Source organism: Salmo salar, chromosome 12 (genome assembly GCF_965601325.2).
Source record: "Salmo salar chromosome 12, fSalSal1, whole genome shotgun sequence".
NCBI classification, from domain to species: domain Eukaryota; kingdom Metazoa; phylum Chordata; class Actinopteri; order Salmoniformes; family Salmonidae; genus Salmo; species Salmo salar.
Genome location: NC_138302.1, coordinates 8,795,485 through 8,821,474, shown reverse-complemented (window position 1 = coordinate 8,821,474; position 25,990 = coordinate 8,795,485). Strand labels below are relative to the sequence as shown.

General features: G+C 40.9%; 1 protein-coding gene across 1 annotated transcript; it reads right to left on the bottom strand.

The window, feature by feature from the left end:
• Nucleotides 1-10,907: 10,907 nt before the first annotated feature.
• Nucleotides 10,908-20,812, bottom strand: LOC106564059 (uncharacterized). The gene is made up of 2 exons (XM_082958523.1): nucleotides 20,233-20,812; nucleotides 10,908-12,317 (listed from the first exon to the last, which is right to left on the bottom strand). Exons 1-2 carry the CDS (start codon nucleotides 20,606-20,608, stop codon nucleotides 11,401-11,403), a joined length of 1,293 nt encoding a protein of 430 aa, XP_082814649.1. The 5' UTR covers nucleotides 20,609-20,812; the 3' UTR covers nucleotides 10,908-11,400.
• Nucleotides 20,813-25,990: the final 5,178 nt, after the last annotated feature.

Below are 25,990 nucleotides of genomic sequence, written 5' to 3'. Positions count from 1 at the left end.
ACTTTTTCCAAATTTGGTTACGTTACAGGCCTTATTCTAAAATTGATTAAACATTTTTTTCCCCTCATCATTCTACACACAATACCCCATAATGACAAAACGAAAACAGGTTTTTAGAAATGTTTGATGACAGATTTACACACTCTTGGCATTTTCTCAACCAGCTTCATGAGATAGTCACCAGGAATACATTTAAATTAACAGGTGTGCCTGTGTCAGACGTCATCAGAGCGCACAACGACACTGTACTGTCTACACTCGGTTTGTTGTTTACATTAAAAAAAAATCATTAAATCGATTTGAATCCGAACTAAAGTTTTGTTACTAAGGATTCCACAATGAGGTTAGCCTTTACGGCTGGGACAGCAAGTTTGTGTTCCTTTTTTTGGTGTGGATTCCACGAGTGCTAGCTGGCTGTACTACAGACACCTGTCATCGTCATGGCAAAGTCTCGTTTTCTTTTCGTAAAACAACTGGTTGCAGTATAGAGCCAATCTGGATACCAAGGAGATTCTGAGAGAAATCGACGAGTACCAACAGCTTTACGCTATGGAGGAACAACATACTCCTTCGTGGAAAGATCCAACCACCTCACAAAATAACTTTAACCCGACAAAAAAAAAGAAAAACAGATTCATCTACAGACACGGACGATTTACTTACCATTGAGGTAGAGGCTAGTGCTCTGGCTGGAATCCATGGAACAATGGAAAAGTTGTGTGAGGAGGTAGCAGGGCTGAGGGGGAGTTTGGAGTTCAGCCAGAGTGAAATTCTCATGCTCCAAAGAGAAAACAAGACACTCACAGCCAAGGTAAAAATACACGATTCCAACATGGATTGTCTACTCAGGGAAAACAGGGTGATGAAGGAGACGCTACTAGACATACAAAGTCGTAGCACGCGTGAAAATCTATTTTTTTCTGGTATTCCTGAGTTCGCATCCAATAATCCAGAGGGCGCGATCAGAGAATTCATGAAATTCGCATTGAAACTTCCTATAGAGACTGTAAACAAGGTGGCTTTCCACCGAGTACACAGACTTGGAGCTCGGAGTGACAAGACCAAGGGTCCCCGACCGATCATCGCAAAATTTGAACACTACCAACAAAAGGTGCTGATCAAAAGCAGTGGAAGGGAGCTTAAAGGGACCAAATTCGGTCTCAATGACCAATTTCCAAAGGAGATAAACGAACGTCGTAAGAGACTGTATCCGGTACAAAGACAACAAAGGAAGGATGTTAGGCGTGCCTTTATCATTGTGGACAAACTCTTTATAGATGGACAGCTATTCCGAGACAGCTCCATAACACTGTGGCTGTTCTAAATTCTACAGGGACTTCAGGTTACAAAAAAAAAGAAGGTATGGGAACTGTTTAAAATATCTGAACATTATGAAGCGGATATGAACACACATGTACTCAACTACATGCTTGCTTACACATACGGACTTATACATACACACACACACCGGATCTTGCTCTCTTCTCTCACTCTCTCTCCTCTTCTCTCCCTCTATTGTCAAGAACTGTTTTATAATTTAATGTGTTTATTGTTTGTCTATCTTTTTTATGTATTTGTCTACAAGTTTATATATGTTTACAACAAGCAAGGGGAAGATATCAAAATAGGGGCATTGGGGAATAACAACATATTGTACGGAATACATTTGTACTGTAGTGAAGACGTCTCTAGAGTAATGCAAGGTCTCTTTCATGATCATGTGAAAGGTCAATTGCGATGGAAATGCTGGGATGTGTTTTTCAATTATGTTAAAGGTAATTATGATGCAACTATGATGGTGATACGATATGGATTACAATTATGAATATTAAGGCTATACGCACTACATGTTACACACATAGACACTCAAACAGTTATTATTTATTTGGACATCACACATTATAGTATACTCTTATACAGACATCATACACACTCTCATTATATCATATCCAATATAATACACATCAACCTACTCAGATTTGTTACACACATTATTTGTTTCAATTTTCTAACATCTGTGGCATTGGCTCACAGGCAAACAGGCAGGGGAATAAAACAAATATTGCTAGAACCTATTTCTTGAATTCTAAATATCAGACATTTGAAAGCTCTAGTTTTGACCTTCATAATACTTCTGATGGCAGTAACTTTACAAGCACTAATTATGGTCAATTTAGCCTGAGAATAGTATCTAGTTATGGTAAGGGGTGAAATAAGTATAGCCAGTTATAATTGTAATGGTTTGGTAGATTATAAAAAAGAAGATCAGTCTTTACATGGCTAAAAGAAAATTAATATAACATATACTGTTTACATGAAACTCACTCTACATCTTTAGATGAAGTTGCGTGGAAAAAGGAATGGGGTGGTGAAATAATTTTTTGTCATGGGCAAAGGAACTCAAAGAGTGTGATGATATTAATTAACAAAAATTTCAATCTGAATGTGCAAATAATCAGGAATGATTCGCAAGGAAGGTGGCTCCTTTTGAATATGAAAGTGGATGAAAAAGAGATTTGGCTCATTAATCTATATGGTCCAAATCAGGATGATCCACACTTCTTCGAAAACATTTATACCAATTTATTGAACTTACAGGCAACAAATGATCTAATCATTATGGTAGGACACTATAACACAGTGTTAAGTACCTCAATGGACCGTAAAGGTAACCCCTCTACAAACTATCATCACCGTGCCCTTAAGGAAATCACAAATATTATGGACACATTAGAAATAGTGGATATTTGGAGACTAAAAAACCCCGACCTAGTGAGATATACATGGAGGAGACTTAATCAAGCTAGTCGTCTTGACTACTTTCTTGTCTCTTTCATCAAAGGTTAAAAAAGTTTTAATAGGAGACAGAATGCGATCGGATCATCATCTAATTGGCATTCACATAACTCATATAGATTTTCCAAGTGGACGGGGATATTGGAAATTTAATCAAAGTTTACTGGAGGACAACTTATTTTTAACTAAGACAAAATAATTATAATAACTGAATTTTTCCAGTATAGTATAGGTTCAGCAAATCCCCTTATTGTTTGGGATACCTTTAAATGTACCTTCAGGGGTCATTCAATTCAATAGTCATCAATAATAAAAAAAAACAGTTTCTGGCTAAAGAAAGAAGACTAACAAGGGAAATCCATGAACTAATAGTACAGGTAGATAGCAATAAAAATGATACTACAGAGATACAAAATAAGTTAGAGGAAAAACAAAAAGAACTTGAGGAACTTATTCAAGAACGATCTAATGTAATCTATTACAAAAATAAAGCAAACTGGATGGAATATGGAGAAAAATGCACAAAATTCTTCATGAATCTCCAATACAGGAACGCTAACAAAAAGAATTTGCAGAAACTTACTGAAGACGGAGTCATCTATGATTCTCTGAATGATATTCTAAAAGAGGAAGCAAATTATTTTAGGCAGATGTTCTTTTGTCCTTCTCATCCTCTCCCACTGAATGAAGATTACGGTAAGGAATTCTTTCCAGATAATATAAAAAATGGAAAATTAACAAATGTACAGAAAGGTCAGTGCGAAGGCCAAATTACAGAGGAAGAACGTTTTGAGGCTATTAAATCCTTTCAGTCTGGAAAAACCCCAGGGCTTGATGGCATACCGGTAGAGGTATATCAAGTATTTTTTGATATACTAAAAGCTCCATTGTTAAATTGTTTTAACTACTCTTATAGAAATGGTAGTCTGTCAGGTACTCAGCAGGAAGGTCTGATTTCTCTATTATTAAAACAAGACCCAGATGGCAAATATAAAGATCCAGTCCATCTAAAAAACTGGAGGCCTCAATGTTGTGATGCAAAAATACTAGCAAAATGGATAGCACTCAGAATTGAAAGGGGTTTACCAGGTATTGTTCATCCTGATCAGACAGGTTTTTTACATGGACGATACATTGGAGATAATACACAACAACTACTAGGAATAATAGCACATCATGAAACATATAAGAAGCCAGGAATGGTATTTATAGCGGATTTTGAAAAGGCATTTGATAAAGTAAGACAGGATTTTATTTATAAATGCCTGGATTTTTTCAATTTCGGTAATTCTCTTAAAAAATGGGTAAAAATAATGTATAGCAACCCCAGGTGTAAAATAGTAAATAACGGCTACTTCTCAGAGAGTTTTCAATTGTCAAGGGGAGTTAAACAAGGGTGTCCGCTGTCACCATATCTATTCATTATGGCCATCGAAATGCTAGCTATTAAAATCAGATTCAATAACAACATTAGAGGATTAGAAATCCAAGGCTTAAAAACAAAGGTGTCCATGTATGCCGATGACTCAAGTTTTATGTTAAGTCCGCAAGCTAGATCCCTGCAATGTCTCATTGAAGATCTAGATAACTTTTCTGTACTCTCTGGACTAAAACCTAGTGTACAAGTGTACAATATTACGTATTGGATCCTTAAAAAAATACATCTTTTACATTACCCTGCAGCTTACCTATAAAATGGGCTGATGGTGAAGTAGACATACTCGGTATTCATATCACAAAATATATAAATAAGCTCTCCACAATGAATTTCAATAGAAAACTTAAAAAAATAGACAAGATCCTGCAACCATGGAGAGGCAAATACCTGTCTATATATGGAAAAATTGCCCTGATTAACTCCTTAGTCATATCTCGGTTTACTCACTTACTTATGGCGCTGCCTACTCCTGATGATTCGTTTTTCAAATCATATGAGCAAAAAATATTTCGCTTTATCTGGGATGCTAAACCAGACAAAATAAAATGAGCCTATCTATATAATGAATATGAATTGGGTGGGTTGAGATTATTAAATATAAAAGCACTAAACCTCTCTAAAAGCTTCAGTCATTCAAAAGTTTAATTTGAACCCTAAATAGTTCTCAAGTAGATTAATAAGAAAAGCTCATCCATTGTTTAAAAATGGCCTTTTTGCCTTTGTGCAGATTGCCATGTCTCATTTTCGATTAATTGAAAATGATACTTTTTTCAAAGTATCGCTCTTTTTCAAACAAGCATTGCAGAGTTGGCTACAATTTCAATTTCATCCCCCTGAAAAGATAGAACAAATATTACAACAAATATTATGGCTGAACTCAAATGTGCTGGTTGATAAAATACCTGTATTTATGGGAAAGATGTTTGAAAAGGGCATTTTGTTCTTAAATGATATTGTAAATTGTAATGGTAGAGTTATGTCCTTCATGGAGTTATCAGAATTGTACGGGAAGGTCTGCTGAATCCAAGAGTACAACCAATTGATTACAGCATTGCCCCAAAAATGGAGGAGGCGTGTGGCAGCGGGAGGAGGTAGGGAACTGGTCTGTCTGCCCAATATAAAGGATCAAAACTGGCGGAGGAATAAAAATAGCATATATAGGAAAGTATACCAGTTTCATTTGAGGACCAGGATGTTGACAACTGTGTCATACAGATTGTAAAATAGTTGGGAAGAGATTTTTGATGTACCGATTCCATGGTATGAGTTGATATATAAAACAACGCAAGATTCAAGACTTTGTGCTTTTCAACTAAAATTATTATACAGAATTCTTGCCACCAACAAAATGTTGAATATTTGGGGCATAAAATCATCGAAGCTCTGCAGATTTTGTTGTGAGGATACAGAATCAATAGACCATTTATTTTGGTATTGCCCTCAGGTAGCCTGTTTTTGGTCTCAGGTTCAGGAATGTCTGAAAATGCATAACATTGATCTAAAATTGACCCTAGAAATAGTACTGTTAGGAGATCTGGAGAGACCGGGTCAGTCAATTACTAATATACTAATACTCTTAGTAAAAGTATTTATCTTCAACATGCAATCTGTAGATTCTATTCAATTAGACAGATTGAAATTGTACGTTAAACATCATAGCATAGTTGAAAGATATGTGTTGCATAGAAACACGAAGTGGGTGGTCAGCAGAGATAGATGGGATGGGCTGAGGGAAGCTGAGGGTTGGTATGTGGAATTGGAGATAAGTGGGAGTGGAGTTGCTGTGTGAGAGAGAGAATGATGGTCAAAAGATAAAGGGAAGAAAAGTTTAAATAAAACATAATAAAAGTACATTTGAATGACACTAAGTGGCAGTGTTTTTACAACTAATGCCGGTTTGCCTGAGGCTGATGCCGTGCAGGTGTTTGTACACATGCATATACACACACTCTCATTCAAATAAACACATACAAGAACACACACATACATGTAATAGTGCCAGACATGCACACAAACATATACAGTAGGCATTGCTGTTATGATTTCAGTTGTCCTTGATGTCCTTTGTTTTAAATGTATTATTTTGTAGAATTTTTTTTGCATTGTTGATTCCTGTTTTCTTCTGTCTTTTCCTTTTTTCTCTTTTGCTCATTCTCTTGGTTGTTGGTGCACTGGGGGGTTCTTGGGGGTGGGGAATGGAATGGAATTAATTTTATTTTTCATTTATTTTCTTCCGGGGGGGGGGGGGGGGGGCTGTGGGAGGGGTCTCGAATGGTTGAGGGACAGCTATTGGGGAACTGTGATAGTGATAGTGTCTTGATACTGTATTGTTTGTCCTTCATGTTCTAATATTGAATAAATATGTTAAGACTATTTTGTAACAAGAGTGAGACTAATGGTGACATTAGATGAACAGCTTATGTGTATTGGGGTGAAGGGAAATGACTGTCTGCAATGGTAAACTTGGTGATAGTTGGTTGTAATATGGCCCCGGTACACCAACATCTGAAAACTGAGATTGAGGCAAAAGATCAGGGTGCCGTGCGAGGATCAGGCGACGAGTGGCTAATCTGCCCTTGCCTTCCATTCTGCTAACTAATGTTCAATTGCTGGAAAATAAATGGGACAAACTGAAAGCACGTATATCCTACCAACAGGACATTCAAATCTGCAAAATCTGATGTTTCATCGACTCGTGGCTGAATGACGACATTAAGAACATACAACTGACAGGTTATACACTCTATCGGCAGGACACAACAGCAGCCTCTGGTAAGACATAGGGCGGGGGCCTGTATATTTGTAAACAATAGCTGGTGCACGATATCTAAGGAAGTCTCAAGGTTTTTCTCACCTGAGGTAGAGTATCTTATGATAAATTGAAGACCACACTATCTACCAAGAGAGTTTTCATCTGTATTTTTTGTAGGTGTCTACATACCACCACAGACCGAGGCTGGCACTAAAACCACACTCAATGAGCTGTATTCCGCCATAAGCAAACAGGAAAACGCTCGTCCAGAGGCGGCGCTCCTAGTGGCCAGGGACTTTAATGCATTGAAACTTAAATCAGTTTTACCTAATTTCTATCAGCACGTTAAATGTGCAAACAGAGGGACAATATTCTAGACCACCTATACTCCACACACAGAGACGCGTACAAAGCTCTCCCTCGCCCTCCATTTGGCAAATGTGTCCATAACTCTATCCTCCTGATTCCTGCTTACAAGCAAAAATTAAAGCAGGAAGCACCAGTGACTTAGTCAATATAAAAAGTGGTCAGATGAAGCAGATGCTAAACTACAGGATTGTCTTGCTAGCACAGACTGGAATATGTTCCGGGATTCTTACGATGGCATTGAGCAGTACACTACATCAGTCACTGGCTTTATCAATAAGTGCATCGAGGACGTCGTCCCCACAGTGACAGTACGTACATACCCCAACCAGAAGCCATGGATTGCAGGCAACATTTGCAGTGAGCTAAAGGGTAGAGCTGCCGAGTTCAAGGAGTGGAACTCTAACCCGGAAGCTAATAAGAAATCCTGCTATGCCCTCCGATGAACCATCAAACAGGCAAAGCCTCAATACAGGACTAAGATCAAATCATACTACACCGGCTCTGACACTCGTCGGATGTGGCAGGGCTTGCAAACTATTACAGACTACAAAGGGAAGCACAGCCGAGAGCTGCCCAGCGACACGAGCCTACCAGAGGAGCTAAATCACTTCTATGCTCGCTTTGAGGCAAGTAACACTGAAACATGCATGAGAGCATCAGCTGTTCCAGACGACTGTGTCATCACGCTCTCCGCAGCCAATGTGAGTAAGACCTTTAAAAAGGTCAACATTCACAAGGCCGTTGGGCCAGACAGATTACCAGGATGTGTACTCCGAGCATGCGCTGACCAACTGGCAAGTGCCTTCACTGACATTTTCAACCTCTCCCTGTAATACCAACACGTTTCAAGCAGACCACCATAGTCCCTGTGCTCAAGAACACTAAGGTAAACTGCCTAAATGATGTCTGTAGCCATGAAATGCTTTGAAAGGCTGGTCATGGCTCACATCAACACCATTATCCCAGAAACCCTAGACCCACTCCAACTTGCATACCGCACCCAACAGATCCACAGATGATGCAATCTCTATTGCACTCCACACTGCCCTTTCCCACCTGGACAAAAGGAACACCTATGTGAGAATGCTATTCATTGACTACAGTTCAACACCATAGTGCCCTCAAAGCTCATCACCAAGCTAAGGACCCTGGGACTAAACACCTCCCTCTGCAACTGGATCCTGGACTTCCTGACGGGCCACCCCCAGGTGGTAAGGGTAGGTAATAACACATCCGCCACACTGATCCTCAACATGGGGGCCCCTCAGGGGTGCGTCCCCTCCAGGACTCCCTGTTCACTCATTACTGCACGGCCAGGCACAACTCCAACACCATCATTAAGTTTGCTGATGACACAAAAGTGGTTGGCCTGATCACTGACAACAATGAGACAGCCTATAGGGAGGAGGTCAGAGACCTGGCCATGTGGTGCAAGGATAACAACCTCTCCCTCAACGTGATCTAGACAAAGGAGATGATTGTGGACTACAGGAAAAGGAGGACCGAGCACGCCCCCATTCTCATTGACGGGGCTGTAGTTGAGCAGGTTGAGAGCTTCAAGTTCCTTTGCGTCCACATCACCAAAAAATGAACATGTTCCAAGCACACCAAGACAGTCATGAAGAGGGCACAACAAAACCTATTCCCCCTCAGGAGATTGAAAAGATTTGGCATGGGTCCTCAGATACTCAAAAGGTTTTACAGCTGCACCATCAAAGGCATCCTGACGGGTTGCATCACTGCCTGGTATGGCAACTGCTCGGCCTCCGACCGCATGGCACTACAGAGGGTAGTGCTTATGGCCCAGTACATCACCGGGGCCAAGCTTTCTGCCATCCAGGACCTCTATACCAGACAGTGTCAGAGGAAGGCCCTAAAAATTGTCAAAGACTCCAGCCACCCTAGTCATAGACTGATCTCTCTGCTACCGCACGGCAAGCTGTACCGGAGCGCCAAGTCTAGGTCCAAGAGGATTCTAAACGGCTTCTACCCCCAAGCCATAAGCCCCATAGACAGCTAATCAAATGGCTATACAAACTATTTGCATTGCCCCCCCCCCCCCCCACCCCCTTCTATGCTGCTGCTACTCTCTGTTATTATCTATGCATAGTCACTATAATAACTCTACCTACATGTACATATTACCTCAATACCGGTGCCCCAACACATTGACTCTGTACCAGTACCCCCTGTATATAGCCCCGCATTTGTTCTTTACTGCTGCTCTTTAATTATTTGTTATTCTTATCTCTTACGTTTTTTTTGTATTTTCTTAAAACTGCATTGTTGGTTAAGAGCTTGTAAGCATTTCACACACCTGTTGTATTTGGCTCATGTGACAAATAACATTTGATTTGTAACCAACCCTACCCCTAAACCAGGTTGATATCCTGTACCCAACCCTACTACTAAACCAGGTTCATATCCTGTACCCAACCCTACCCCTAAACCAGGTTCATATCCTGTACCCAATCCAACCCAGGGTTCATATCCTGTACCCAACCCTACCCCTAAACCGGGTTCATATCCTGTACCCAATCCAACCCCGGGTTCATATCCTGTACCCAAACCTACCCCTAAACCAGGTTCATATCCTGTACCCAATCCTACCCCTAAACCGGGTTCATATCCTGTACCCAACCCCACCTCGGGTTCATATCCTGTACCCAACCCTACCCCTAAACCGGGTTCATATCCTGTAGCCAACCCTACCCCTAAACCGGGTTCATATCCTGTATCCAACCCTATCCCCTAAACCGGGTTCATATCCTTTACCCAACCCTACCCCTAAACCGGGTTCATATCCTGTACCCAACCCTACCCCTAAACCGGGTTCATATCCTGTACCCAACCCTACCCCGTAAACCAGGTTCATATCCTGTATCCAACCCTACCCCTAAACCAGGTTCATATCCTGTACCCAATCCAACCCCGGGTTCATATCCTGTACCCAACCCTACCTCCGCTTTATTTGTATTATCTTCTTTACATGTTTCAAAGCAAATAAAGTATATTTTAATTAAGTCAAGCCGAGGACGACAAAAAATGGTGAACTACAATGCCCCTCACCCTTGTCCAACCCCAAACCTGATCCAGAAACAGAGAAGACGGAACAAAGCCCTGAGCTGTCCCTACAACACCTGATCCAGAAACAGAGAAGAGGGAACACAGTCCTGAGCTGTCCCTACAAGACCTGATCCAGAAACAGAGAAGAGGGATAGAAGATGGAACGAAGTCCCGAGCTGTCCCTACAAGACCTGATCCAGAAACAGAGAAGAGGGATAGAAGATGGAACGAAGTCCTGAGCTGTCCCTACAAGTCCCAAAGTTCTTTGTCTCTCAGGAAAATGTATAATTAAAAATACATTTGAGATATATTAAAAAATAAACACAAAGACCGCATGGGGGCTTTAAAGCCACATTCTCTAAGATGCATATCCATCACATATGTAAACAACAGATCATGCTTAACAACATATAGCACTCCATTAACAACATATAGCGCTCCATTAACAACATAGCACTCGATTAAAAAAACACAAAAAACACAGAGTAAAAAAATAAAGACTATTTAATCACAGAGTGTGTGTACATAATCTACATAAAAACTGCTACATACCATATTCATTTCATGTCTCTGGATTTTAAAAAACAAAACAAATGTATTTTTGAGTAGGTTTTCTCCAATTTGATTTCATATGAAATAAGGGCATTAACAAAATGACAAAACACCAATTTTCAGTCAAAAATATGAGACAAGTGTGGGAGAAATGTGTGTGTTACATCATGAATTGTAAGTATGTGAAATATCGCTCTCCGCACTGGGAGCATGGGTAAGGCTTCTCCCCCTGTGTGTGTAACCTCGGTTTTTCAGGTGCCTAAACTGGGTAAATATATTTCTACACTTCATAACATTTCTCTCGTGTGGATTCTTTCATGTGATTTCAGTTGCCTTAACCAGGTAAATGTCATTCCACACTGGGAGCAGTAGAAAGGCTTTTCCCGTGTATGTCTTTGCTCATGAATCTTCAGGAAGCCTGATGAGGTTAAACTATTTCCACACAGATCAGTGATGTGGCTTTCCTCCTGTGTGTCCACTCATGTGATTTCAGGTTACTTAAGCGGTTAAAACGCTTTCCACACTGGGAACATTGGTAGGGCTTCTCTCCGGTGTGTGTTCTCTCATGCTCTTTCAGTTGCCTTAATGTGCTGAAATTCTTTTCACAATGGAAACAGTGGTAAGGCTTTTCCCCTCTGTGTACTCTTTCATGTTCCTTCAGGTTACTTCGCCGCTTAAAAGTATTACCACATTGAGGGCATTTGTGAGGCTTATCTCCTGTGTGTATTATCTCATGTGATTTCAGGCAACTTAACCGTTTACATCTCTTTCCACACTGGGAGCACTGGTAAGGCTTTTCTCCTGTGTGTATTCTATTATGTATTTTCAAGCTCCCTAGCTGGGTAAAACTCTTTCCACACTGGGAACATTGGTAGGGCTTCTCTCCGGTGTGTGTTCTCTCATGCGCTTTCAGTTGCCTTGACCAGCTAAAACTCTCTTCACAATGGAAACAGTGGTAAGGCTTTTCGCCTGTGTGTACTCTTTGATGGTCCTTCAAGTTACTTAAACGCTTAAAAGTATTACCACATAGAGTGCATTTGTGAGGCTTATCTCCTGTGTGTATTATCTCATGTGATTTCAGGCAACTTAACTGTGAAAATCTCTTTCCACACTGGGAGCATTGGTAAGGCTTCTCTCCTGTGTGTATTCTATTATGTATTTTCAGGCTCTCTAACAGGGCAAAACTCTTTCCACATTGGGAACATTGGTAGGGCCTCTCTCCAGTGTGTATTCTTTCATGCACCTTCAGTGTCCGTAATTGGGTAAAACTTTTTCCACACTGGGAGCAGTGGTGTCGTCTTGCTGGTTCAGACGTCTCTGGTTCCTCTGAGTCTGGTCTCTCTCCTGCCAAAGACAGAGTGTTTATTTTAACAGAGAGATCAGGGTCGTATTCACTAGAAACTAAACGCAAGCAAACAGGCCGAAATGGGGAGGGACAACTAGCGGAACTTGTCCAATAAGAAACGCTTGTTTCTGCTTTCCATTGCAAAACATAGGAGCTCAGTCAATGAGTGGACTGCCTGAGGACAAAGGACTTGGTGATGCGCGAGCCCGCCAGCGCGCCCCTCCTTTTTCCTCTGTAATGAATACGCCATTGTCCGGTTGGAATATTAAGGACGTTTTATGTTAACCTCTTACATCTAGACGTTCCGCAAGCGGAACACCTGCTCCAATATCCAATGATAGGCGTGGCGCGAATTACAAATTCCTCAAAAATACAAAAACTTCAATTTTTCAAACATATGACTATTTCACAGCATTTTAAAGACAAGACTCTCCTTTATCTAACCACACTGTCCGATTTACAGCGAAAGCAAAACATTAGATTATGTCAGCAGAGTACCAAGCCAGAAATAATCAGACACCCATTTTTCAAGCTAGCATATAATGTCACAAAAACCCAGAAGACAGCTAAATGCAGCACTAACCTTTGATGATCTTCATCAGATGACACACCTAGGACATTATGTTATACAATACATGCATGTTTTGTTCAATCAAGTTCATATTTATATCAAAAAACAGCTTTTTACATTAGCATGTGACGTTCAGAACTAGCATACCCCCCGCAAACTTCCGGAGGAATTTGCTAAGAATTTACTAAATTACTCAGGATAAACGTTCACAAAAAGCATAACAATTATTTTAAGAATTATAGATACAGAACTCCTCTATGCACTCGATATGTCCGATTTTAAAATAGCTTTTTGGTGAAAGCACATTTTGCAATATTCTAAGTACATAGCCCGGCATCACAGGGCTAGCTATTTAGACACCCGGCAAGTTTAGCACTCACCAATATCAGGTTTACTATTATAAAAGTTTGATTACCTTTTGTTGTCTTCGTCAGAATGCACTCCCAGGACTGCTACTTCAATAACAAATGTTGGTTTGGTCCAAAATAATCCATCGTTATATCCAAATTGCGGCGTTTTGTTCGTGCGTTCCAGACACTATCTGAAAGGGTAAATAAGGGTCGCGCGCATGGCGCAATTCATGACAAAAAAAATCTAAATATTCCATTACCGTACTTCGAAGCATGTCAACCGCTGTTTAAAATGCCATTTTTCTCGTAAAAAAGCGATAATATTCCGACCGGGAATGTCCATTTAGCTAAACAGAGGAAAGTAAACAAAGCTTTCGGTCGACGCGGGCACGAGCCTGAGTCTCACAGTACTGTAACCAGCCACTACCCAAACGCGCTACTTTTTTTCAGCCAGAGCCTGCAAAGCCACGATTCAGCTTTTTAACGCCTTCTGAGACCCTATGGCAGCCGTAGGAAGTGTCACGGGACAGCTAAGATCCTCACTCTTCAATAAACAGAGACAAGAAGAACGACACCTTGTCAGACAGGCCACTTCCTGCATGAAACCTTGTCAGGTTTTTGCCTGCCAAATGAGTTCTGTTATACTCACAGACACCATTCAAACAGTTTTAGAAACTTTAGGGTGTTTTCTATCCATATGTAATAAGTATATGCATATTCTAGTTACTGGGTAGGAGTGGTAACCAGATTAAATCGGGTACGTTTTTTATCCAGCCGTGAAAATACTGCCCGCTAGCCATAACAGGTTAAAAAGACCCTAAGGATTGATTGTAAACAACGTTTGACATGTTTCTACGAACGGTAATGGAACTATTTGACTTTTCGTGTCTGGATTTACGCTCGCGCGTTATGTCTTTGGATAGTGATCTGAACGCACGAACAAAACAGAGGTATTTGGACATAAATATGGAGTATTTCGAACAAAAACAATTCTTGTGGAAGTAGGAGTCCTGGGAGTGCATTCTGACGAAGATCAGCAAAGGTAAGACAACATTTATTTGACCCCAGAACTAGGCGGGTATCTGTATAGCTTGCTTTGATGGTTGAGCTATGTACTCAGAATATTGAAAAATGTGCTTTCTCCGTAAAGCTATTTTAAAATCTGACACAGCGGTTGCATTAAGGAGAAGTATATCTATAATTCTTTCAATAACTGTTGTACATTTTATCAACGTTTATGATGAGTATTTTTGTAAATTGATGTGCACATTCACCGGACATTTTGGTGGGAATACATTTTCTGAACATCACGCGCCAATGTAAAATGGGATTTTTGGATATAAATATGAACTTTATCGAGCAAAACATACATGTATTGTGTAACATGAAGTCCTATGAGTGCCATCTGATGAAGATCATCAAAGGTTAGTGAATATTTTAGCTGTATTTTTGGTTTTTGTGATGCATGTCCTTGCTTGGAAAATGGCTGTGTGGTTTTTCTTGTGAAGTTTATGTCCTAACATAATCTAATTTTATGCTTTCGCCGTAAAGCCTTTTTGAAATCGGACAATGTGGTTAGATTAACAAGAAGTTTATCTTTAAAATGGTGTAAAATAGTTGATTGTTTGAGAAAATGAAATTATGAGATTTTTGCTGTTTTGTATTTTGCGCCATGCTATTTCAATGGCTGTTGAATAGTGTGTCCCCATAGCAGTTAAAGGAGGAATGAACGCAGCGATTCCACATGTGTTTTCTGGTGCTCATTATGAAAAATGTGATTTGGGTCTTGGGGATGTGGTTTCAATGTGGGAGTGTTATGTTGCATATCATACATTTAGATTTTAGTCATTTAGCGGACTTACAGTAGTGAATGCATACATTTCATGCCTTTTTTTTAATTTTTAATTTTCTTTTTCCCGTACTGGCCCCCCATGGGAATCAAACCCACAACCTTGGCGTTGCAAACACCATGCTGGCGTTGCAAACACCATGCTGGCGTTGCAAACACCATGCTCTACCAACTGAGCCACAGGGAAGCAGTTACTGAGCCACAGGCAGTTGGCAGTTACTGTTGTTTATTGCTCCAAATTCACCATAGCAACAAGATGGCCACTACCACTTTCTCAAAATAGGCTAGTCAGAATGAATCTAAGCTAGATCAAGAAATCTGTCATTCATTTTGACGTTTTTGCTAAGGTCTTCGTCACGTAATTTTACATCCAGCTAAGGTGTTTGGTGCAGTATTTCTCATGTTAAAAAAAATGTGCATGGAAAACTAGTCAGTGCAGTGCATACAGTAAGTATCGAGTCAGCTGCGGACTGATTTCTTAGAACACGTTTATTACATCATCACCTGCAAGCTGTCAAACTACTGTTAATAAAGCACAAGCTGCTACACTCTGTTTATCAGTGCCTTGCTAGCTAGCTAAATTCACTGTTTTTCAGTGCCTTGCTAGCTAGCTAAATTCACTGTTTTTCAGTGCCTTGCTAGCTAGCTAAATTCACTGTTTTTCAGTGCCTTGCTAGCTAGCTAAATTCACTGTTTTTCAGTGCCTTGCTAGCTAGCTAAATTCACTGTTTTTCAGTGCCTTGCTAGCTAGCTAAATTCACTGTTTTTCAGTGCCTTGCTAGCTAGCTAAATTCACTGTTTCAGTGCCTTGCTAGCTAGCTAAATTCACTGTTTCAGTGCCTTGCTAGCTAGCTAAATTCACTGTTTCAGTGCCTTGCTAGCTAGCTAAATTCACTGTTTCAGTGCCTTGCTAGCTAGCTAAATTCACTGTTTCAGTGCCTTGCTAGCTAGCTAAATTCACTGTTTCAGTGCCTTGCTAGCTAGCTAAATTCACTGTTTCAGTGCCTTGCTAGCTAGCTAAATTCACTGTTTCAGTGCCTTGCTAGCTAGCTAAATTCACTGTTTATCAGTGCCTTGCTAGCTAGCTAAATTCACTGTTTATCAGTGCCTTGCTAGCTAGCTAAATTCACTGTTTATCAGTGCCTTGCTAGCTAGCTAAATTCACTGTTTATCAGTGCCTTGCTAGCTAGCTAAATTCACTGTTTATCAGTGCCTTGCTAGCTAGCTAAATTCACTGTTTATCAGTGCCTTGCTAGCTAGCTAAATTCACTGTTTATCAGTGCCTTGCTAGCTAGCTAAATTCACTGTTTATCAGTGCCTTGCTAGCTAGCTAAATTCACTGTTTATCAGTGCCTTGCTACCTAGCTAAATCCACTGTTTATCAGTGCCTTGCTACCTAGCTAAATTCCAATGTTGTTTGTAAATGAAGCTAGAAAGTAGGTAGACACATTGAGCAGCCATGCCACAATCAGCTTATCAAGTCACTGGCTTCAGACACATTTAGTTATTTACAACTTTCTCACTCTCTCACTATTACCAGAGTGAGAGTCTGTCTGGCAGTGTTTCATTGCGAACAATTTTACAAAACAGGCAGCCGGACACATAATGGTCACGAATGGGTTTAGAATTTTAGAATATTGACAAGTGGCAGTTGGGATACAAGTGTCTCAATACTTATTTTGCTCAAAACAGTCGCAGCCTCGAGGTAATAAATATAATTGCCGCCAGCCAAATTGAACGTTATATATGTATTTTTTTTAAACATAGCAAAATAATGCTTTTATTAATTAATGGAAATACCTGTCAATGTTAATGCATTCAACCTGTCAGTCTATAGGTAAATTTGCATAATTTAGCGGAATGAAATTGCAGCGTGTGTATTTTCTTTAGTCGTCATGTATCTTATCACACGCGCACAGCATACAGAGCCTATGAACGGAATATCACCTGCTGAGAGCCTGACAGAAGAGCCTGCTTCAGCTCTTTAAACACCTTGTTGCTGCTGGAGTGAACCATCTGCTTCAATAAGCCCAGACACTGTGCAACAATTCTAAATGCAATCACATGTAAAAACAATTATAATAATTAAAAATATCTACAATTTGTATTTCTCAACTGGTAATTGAAGCGCAGCTCCCATTCACCATTTAAGTGCATAGCCAACGGTAGGCAGACTTGCAATGTGAGCTGGAGGCAGTATGCATTTTGAAAACATATACCTAATTGTTTGAAACACAAACTTTTTACTTCATATAATGAAGGCTGTCTTACTTTGCTTCAAATTAGCCGAGCCAAAATCCGACAATAGATACGTGGGGTCAATTAGGCCTATTGTATTGGTTCTCATTGGTCAGCATTTGTCTCCTGTTCTACTGTCTTTCGTTGTCCAGAAGCCAAAGGCACAATCCTAATCATATTAGCAACCCATGCATCTTTAGATTTCCCTCTCTTTCTAAGATCCTGACGGAGATTAAAAAAATATCTGTCACATTTAGAACCGCTAACATCAAGTGAGCCGTTTAAAATGGTGTTTTCCCGCGAATTGCATTTTAGCAAATGTTTGAAAATAACCTTTTATTGGCTGCTTCATTACAGGAGTTGCATGTTCTGTTAATGTGAATTACCATAATCCTAATCTAAATAGGATTTCTGTCATTCTGAGCATCGTGGGTGGATGCTCTAATTGGTTACACCACCCAATGCATATGGGTCAGCAAAATTTCTCAAATGACCAGTAAGTTAAAAATATTCCCGGTCACGTTGTCCGGCGCCACATTTTCCTAACTGAAACAATGCCACGTTCACAATTATCCTTAAGGTATATATATTGGAATTCAGGGTAAATTTTTAAAGTTTAAGTCGGAAATTACATGTATTTTGGCCATTACAGAGTAGGAGGGAAAGTCTCAGAAAAGGCTTTTCAGTCAATCATATTTCATGTCTATTTGAAAGAGCTCTCAGATCTTGTTTCTCCACTCACAGCTATCCCCCAGTGTTAGTTATAACATGGATAGGCATATCGAAGGAAAGGCTTGGTTGAACACAAAAACTATACATTTTTTAAGATTGTGATTTCCATTATTAATTCAGAGAGGAAAACCGTTATGGACGCTACGCCCTTCGTTATGCACGCTACGCCCTTCGTTATGCACGCTACGCCCTTCGTTATGCACGCTACGCCCTTCGTTATGCGACGCTACGCCCTTCGTTATGCACGCTACGCCATTCGTTATGGACGCTACGCCCTTCGTTATGCACGCTACGCCCTTCGTTATGCACGCTACGCCCTTCGTTATGCACGCTACGCTCTTCGTTATGGACGCTACGCCCTTCGTTATGCACGCTACGCCCTTCGTTATGCACGCTACGCCCTTCGTTATGGACGCTACGCCCTTCGTTATGGACGCTACGCCCTTCGTTATGCACGCTACGCCCTTCGTTATGGACGCTACGCTCTTCGTTATGGACGCTACGCCCTTCGTTATGGACGCTACGCCCTTCGTTATGGACATTACAGACGGACGGACATTCAGATCTTAAATATTTCTTGATTAAAATCTATCATAACACATTTGTTTACATTTGGAATGTTAAGTAGTAGTACCATAGGTTTGCATAATTACAAGTAGGGCTGGGCTATATGGCCTAAAAATCACGTTAAAAAAACATTTAACTTATGGGTGTTTTATTATATCCAGTCATTGGCAAGTTTATTAGGTACATCACCTTGTTCACGAAAATGGATCGCTCCTACAGACAGTGTGTCACGTGGCCGTGGCTTGCTATATAAAGCAGGCAGACAGGCATCGATGAATTCAGTTATTGTTCGATTGAACGTTAGGATGGGATAACGAATGACCTAAGAAACTGACAGTGGTATGGTCGTCAGTGCCAGGCGGGCCGGATCCAGTGTATCAGAAACAGCCGCCCTCCTGGGTTTTTCACGCATGACAGTATCTAGGGTTTACAAACAAAAACAAAATCCAGTCAGTGGCAGTCCTTTGTGGGCGAAAAGAGCTTGTTGATGAGGTCAAAGGGCGGCAAGTAGCCTAGTGGTTAGAGCGTTGGACTAGTAACCCAGGTGTAAGTGGGCGGCAGGTAGCCTAGTGGTTAGAGCGTTGGACTAGTAACCCAGGTGTAAGTGGGCGGCAGGTAGCCTAGTGGTTAGAGCGTTGGACTAGTAACCCAGGTGTAAGTGGGCGGCAGGTAGCCTTGTGGTTAGCGCGTTAGACTAGTAACCCAGGTGTAAGTGGGCGGCAGGTAGCCTAGTGGTTAGAGCGTTGGACTAGTAACCGAAAGGTTGCAAGATCGAATCCCCGAGGCGACAAGGTAAAAATCTGTCATTCTGCCCCTGAACAAGGCAGTTAACGGCCCCGGTAGGCCGTCATTGTAAATAAGAGTTTGTTCTTAACTGACTTGCCTCGTTGATGAGGTCAAAGGAGAACGGCAAGAATCGTGCGGGCGACAAAAAACGGCATCTCAGAATGCACAACTGGTCAATCCTATTGCAGAAGACAATCACACTGGGTTCCGTCCGATCAACTAAAAACAAGAAGAAACTGCTCAACAATTCTAAATGTATAATAATAATTAAAAAGGATCTTCAATTTGTTTTTCTCAACTGGTAATTTGAAGCGCACTTCCCATTCGCCATGTAAGTGCATAGCCAACGGTAGGCAGACTTGCAATGTGAGCTGGAGGCAGTATGCATTTTGAAAACGTATGCATTTTGAAAATGGTTTGAAACCCGAACGTTTTACTTCATATAATGAAGGCTGTCTTACTTTGCTTCAAATTAGCCGAGCCAAAATCTGACAATAGATACGTGGGGTCAATTAGGCCTATTTTATTGGTTCTCAGACTTCCGGTCATTTTATTCCTGCTGGTTAGCAACTTCCTTCAAACTACTCGCAGAGACATACAAATTATAGCAACGAGTTCATCTGACTCTGGGAAAGTAGATAAAGGGCCTCATTGCCAAAATCAGTGACTTTGCGTGCAAATGTATTGTCCATAACGCTGGAATCGCCCATAACTTCAGTAGAATGACCCTTTAAAATAACATCAGTTCAACAGAAAGAGATATTCAGGGACATCAGTTCAACAACTCCAGAGTTTGTGCACCTTTAAAAGACAGTACTCACTGGTGTTAATCAGATCTCCATTCTGCTCTTCTTCCTCCTCCAATGTGACCGTAATCTCCCCCTCCTCCACTCCGAAAACGTCTTCCTCCTCTTTCACCGTGACAGTCGTCTCCTCTTTCACTGTAAAAACTGCACCCTCTTGTTTATCTTCCTCCTCTTTCACTGTAAAAACTGCACCCTCTTGTTTATCTTCCTCCTCTTTCACTGAAACGTCTTCCTCTTTCACTGTAACAGCCTCGTCCTTTACTTCTTGTTTAACTGTGACAGCCTCCTCTTCCCTCTCCTCTTTCACGAGAGCAATTCTCTCCGTCCAGCAGTCCTCCTCTTCAGCAGAGGGGTGGTAGCTTTTTGAAGTCATTGTCGGGGATGTTAGCATTAGCGACTAACCTATAGCTACTGCTACCTTAACCAGACAGCTAGCTTACGTACATTTGATATGAACAGGGGTAACTAGTAGATACGACAGAAGTGTGTTTAAAACAGTGGCTAATAATCACCGAAAGCGTATAAAGAGCTCACATATTCCTGCTACGTTGGCTAGCAAAGCTACCGAGGTCGCAGTTGTGGTTGTTGAATAAACTTCCCGTCCATTAGATTATACGTCACAATGGGAGCATTGCCTGAAATACGTCATTCGCCATCTGCTGACTAGAATGGGTAACGCAGTTTAGGAAAATACGATGCATTTTATTTTCAGACCAAAAGTTTATTTGTCATTTATTTAATTAAAGAGTAATGTTAAATGGACGCGTACAAACAGAAGCATGTGTTAATAGGTGCATATATTGAGTGAGGGCTACGGAGTGGCGCAGCGGTCTAATGCACTGCATTGCATCTCAGTGCTAGAGGCGTCTCTAGTTCCTGGTTCGATCCCTGGCTGTATCACAACCGGCCATGATCAGGAGTCCCATAGGGTGGCGCACAATTGTCCCAGGTCAGGGCAGGGTTTGGCTGGGGTAGGCTGTCATTGTAAAACAAGAATTTGTTCTTAACTGACTTGCAAAGTTAAATAAATAATTAAACAATATTACAGATTTTGGAAATCAGTCAAACAAACAGATATCACAATAAGCAGAGATATCTATACTGCTCCTACATGGTGTAACAAATCATAATGTAGATGTATATAATGAACAAACTATAGTTTTGGCAAGTCGGTTAGGATATCTACTTTCTGCATGACACAAGTAATTTTTACAACAATTGTTTACAGACAGATTATTTCACTTATAATTCACTGTATCACAATTCCAATGAGTCAGAAGTTTACATACACTGAATTGACTGTCCCTTTAAACAGCTTGGAAAATTCCAGAAAATGATGTCATGGCTTTAGAAGCTTCTGATAGGCTAATTGACATAATTTGAGTCAAATGGAGGTGTACCTGTGGATGTATTTCAAGGCCTACCTTCAAACTCAATGCCTCTTTGCTTGACATCATGGGAAAATCAAAAGAAATCAGCCAAGACCTAAAGGAAAAAAAATGGTAGACTTCCACAAGTCTGGTTCATCCTTGGGAGCAATTTCCAAACGCCTTAAGGTACTACGTTCATCTGTACAAACAATAGTACACAAGTATAAACACCATGGGACCATGCAGCCATCATACCGCTCAGGAAGGAGATCAGTTCTGTCTCCTAGAGATGAACGTACTTTGGTGCAAAAAGTTTAAATCAATCCCAGAACAACAGCAAAGGACCTTGTGAAGATGCTGGAGGAAACAGGTACAAAAGTATTTATATCCACAGTAAAACGAGTCCTATATTGACCTTACCTGAAAGGCCGCTCAGCAAGGAAGAAGCCACTGCTCCAAAACCGCCATAAAAAAGCCACACTACGGTTTGCAACTGGACATGGGGACAAAGATTGTACTTTTTGGAGAAATGTCCTCTGGTCTGATGAAACTGTTTGGCCATAATGTCCATCGTTATGTTTGGAGGAAAAAGGGGGAGGCTTGCAAGCCGAAGAACACCATTCCAACCATGAAGCACGGGGGTGGCAGCATCATGTTGTGGGGGTGCTTTGCTGCAGGAGGGACTGATGCACTTCACAAAATAGATGGCATCATGAGGGAGGAAAATTATGTGGATATATTGAAGTAACATCAAGACATCAGTCAGGAAGTTAAAGCTTGGTCGCAAATGGGTCTTCCAAATGGACAATGACCCCAAGCATACTTCCAAAGTTGTGACAAAATGGCTTAAGGACAACAAAGTCAAGGTATTGGAGTGACCACCACAAAGCCCTGACCTCAATCCTATAGAAGATTTGTGGGCAGAACTGAAAAAGTGTGTGCGAGCAAGGAGGCCTACAAACCTGACTCAGTTACACCAGCTCTGTCAGGAGGAATGGGACAAAATTCACCCAACTTATTGTGGGAAGCTTGTGGAAGGCTACACGAAATGTTTGACCCAAGTTCAGCAATTTAAAGGCAATGCTACGAAATACGAATTGAGTGTATGTAAACTTCTGACCGACTGGCAATGTGATGAAAGAAATAAAAGCTGAAATAAATAATTCTCTCTACTATTATTCTGACATTTCACATTCTTAAAATAAAGTGGTGATCCTACCTGACCTAAGACAGGGGATTCTTACTAGGATTAAATGTCAGGAATTGTGAAAAACTGAGTTTAAATGTATTTGGCTAAGGTGTATGTAAACTTCCAACTTCAACTGTATTTTTACACACATGCTTGCTGTCATCAAGGCAAAGGGTGGCTACTTTGAAGAATCTAGAATATATTTTGATTTGTTTAACGCTTTTTAGTTTATGTGTGGTTTTGATGTCTTCCCTATTATTCTACAATGTAGAATTATTATTTTGTGCTAAATGCTCTACTACAAAGCTTTCTTAGTGTCCAACAAGCTTTCTCTGCCATTAACCTTGTTCTGAACACCTCCAAAACAAAGGTCATGTGGGTTGGTAGGAAGAATGTCTCTCTTCCCACAGGTGTTATTACTACCTGTGAGGGTTTAGAGCTTGAGGTAGTCACCTCATACAAGTACTTGGGAGTATGGCTAGACGGTGCACTGTCCTTCTCTCAGCACATATCAAAGCTGCAGGCTAAAGTTAAATCTCGACTTGGTTTCCTCTATCGTAATCGTTCCTCTTTCACCCTGCTGCCAAACTAACCCTGATTCAGATGACCATCCTACCCATACTAGATTATGGAGACATAATTTATAGATCGACAGGTAAGGGTGCTCTCAAGCGGCTAGACGTTCTTTACCATTCGGCCATCAGATTTGCCACCAATGCTCCTTATAGGACACGTCGCTGCACTCTATACTCATCTCTGTATACCCGTCGCAAGACCCACTGGTTGATGCTTATTTATAAAACCCTCTTAGGCCTCACTCCCCCTTATCTGAGATATCTACTGCAGCCCTCATCCTCCACATACAACACCCGTTCTGACAGTCACATTCTGTTAAATGTCCCCAAAGCACACACATCCCTGGGTCACTCCTCTTTTCAGTTCACTGCAGCTAGCGACTGGAATGAGCTGCTACAAACACTCAAACTGGACAGTTTTATCTCAATCTCTTCATTCAAAGACTCAATCATGGACACTCTTACTGACAGTCGTGGCTGCTTTGTGCGATGTATTGTTGTCTCTACCTTCTTGATCTTTGTGCTGTTGACTGTGCCCAATAATGTTTGTACCATGTTTTGTGCTGCTACCATGTTGTGTTGTCATGTGTTGCTGCCTTGCTATGTTGTTGTCTTAGGTCTCTCTTTATGTAGTGTTGTGTTGTCTCTCTTGTTGTGATGTGTGTTTTGTCCTATATTTATATTGTATCTATTTTATTTTTTGAATCCCAGGCCCCCGTCCCCGCAGGAGGCCTTTTGCCTTTTGGTAGGCCATCATTGTAAATAAGAATTTGTTCTTAACTGACTTGCCTAGTTAAATAAAAGTTAAATAAAAATAAATAAAAATAAAATAGGAATCACTACAAAACTTATTGTATGACCTCTTATACAATATCAGACCCAGCTTTTGGAACTTTGGTTTTCCTAGATATGGCTACTATATTGCGATCAATACATCCAATGTATTTGGACACTGCTTTCAAACAAATCTCTGCAGCATTAGTAAAGATATGATCAATACATGTTGATGATTTCTTTCCTGTACTGTTTGTAAATACCCTGGTAGGTTGATTGATAACCTCAACCAGGTTGCAGGCACTAATTACAGTTTGAAGATTTCTCTTGAGTGGGCAGCCTGATGAAAGCCTGTCAATTTGTAAATCACCCAGAAAGTAAACCTCTCTATTGACATAACATACATTAACAAGCATTTCACACACGCTATCCAGATACTGACTGTTAGCACTTGGTGGTCTATAGCGGCTTCCCACCAGAATGGGCTTTTGGTGAGGCAGATGAACCTGCAGCCATATTACTTTAACAGTATTTAACATGAAATCCTATCTAATCTGTTAATGTTATAACCTTGTATTCCTACCACTGTATCATCAAAGGTATTATCTAAGTGAGTTTCAGAATATGAATGTCATCTGTTACGAGCAAATAATTGATTTCGTGAACCTAGTTTCTTAAGCTATATATGTTAACGTGGGCTATTTTGCGCACTTTTCTTCTGGAATGCTTACATGTTTTTATTGCTTTATTGGGAAGCTTAGCAGTAGACAAGCTCATGTTATTTATACTAGTACAGGGTGAGCTGCACACAGTGGACTTCCTCCTAGGGCACACCGGCTCAGTGCTAACAGTATAAATCGGGTTCGTAGGCACATGATTACTACATACAATATCTGTAGGATCAGTAGAGGCATTCATAGCAGTTAGAGGGACATACATTAGGTTACATATATTGTCTACCGACACCCCTGGTGTAATGTACATTTGCTGAAGCATTATGACTATGCTGCGTCCCAATGGTAGGGATTAGCTGAGCTGGGCTTGTTCCACCACTGGTCCTGAACAATACTTCAACCACATCAAGAGACGACTTTTGAAGTCTGAGAAAAATCTAAGAAATGTAAATTTTTTGGGTGTAGATACCCTTTAATTCAAGTGGCACCAGCAAGAGCCTTGCTTCGTTAGTGGTGTCTCTGCAGCACACATGTGATTGCAGAGTTTGCTGAACAAATCACAACTGGATTGATGCAAATAATCATGATATCATTCTGCCCGGCAGGCATAGACTACTTTGTAGTTAACATTTAATTGACAAGGTTTTTGGGAAAGCTTTTCTATCAACCAGAAGATGGTTGTCATTAGCATCATCGCTAACAGCTACACATAGTGGCAGACAAATGCACTCAGACAGGGGCATTTCCGGGCTGTTTCCTCTTCAGAAGGTTGAAGGAAAATACAAATCACTTAGGCGAATTTAACGACGACTTGCAGGCCGTGGGTTCAGAATAACTATGACAAAAAATGAATACAATTTACACTACCACCCAAAAGGACACCACCCTACCTGACACCCTAGACCCACTCCAATTTGCTTACCGCCCCAATAGGTCCATAGACGACGCCATCACAATCACACTGCCCTAACCCATCTGGACAAGAGGAATACCTATGTAAGAATGCTGTTCATTGATTACAGCTCAGCATTTAACACCATAGTACCCTCCAAACTCGTCATTAAACTCGAGACCCTGCATCTCGACCCCGCCCTGTGCAACTGGGTCCTGGACTTTCTGACGGGCCGCCCCCAGGTGGTGAGGGTAGGAAACAACATCTCCACCCCGCTGATCCTCAACACTGGGACCCCA

Coding starts and splice junctions, on each gene's coding strand:
- LOC106564059 (XM_082958523.1), bottom strand. CDS start 20,608: ATGCTAACATCCCCGACAATGACTTCAAAAAGCTACCACCCCTCTGCT. Junction 12,318..20,232: donor TGGAGATCTGATTAACACCA/GTGAGTACTGTC, acceptor TGTCTTTGGCAG/GAGAGAGACCAGACTCAGAG.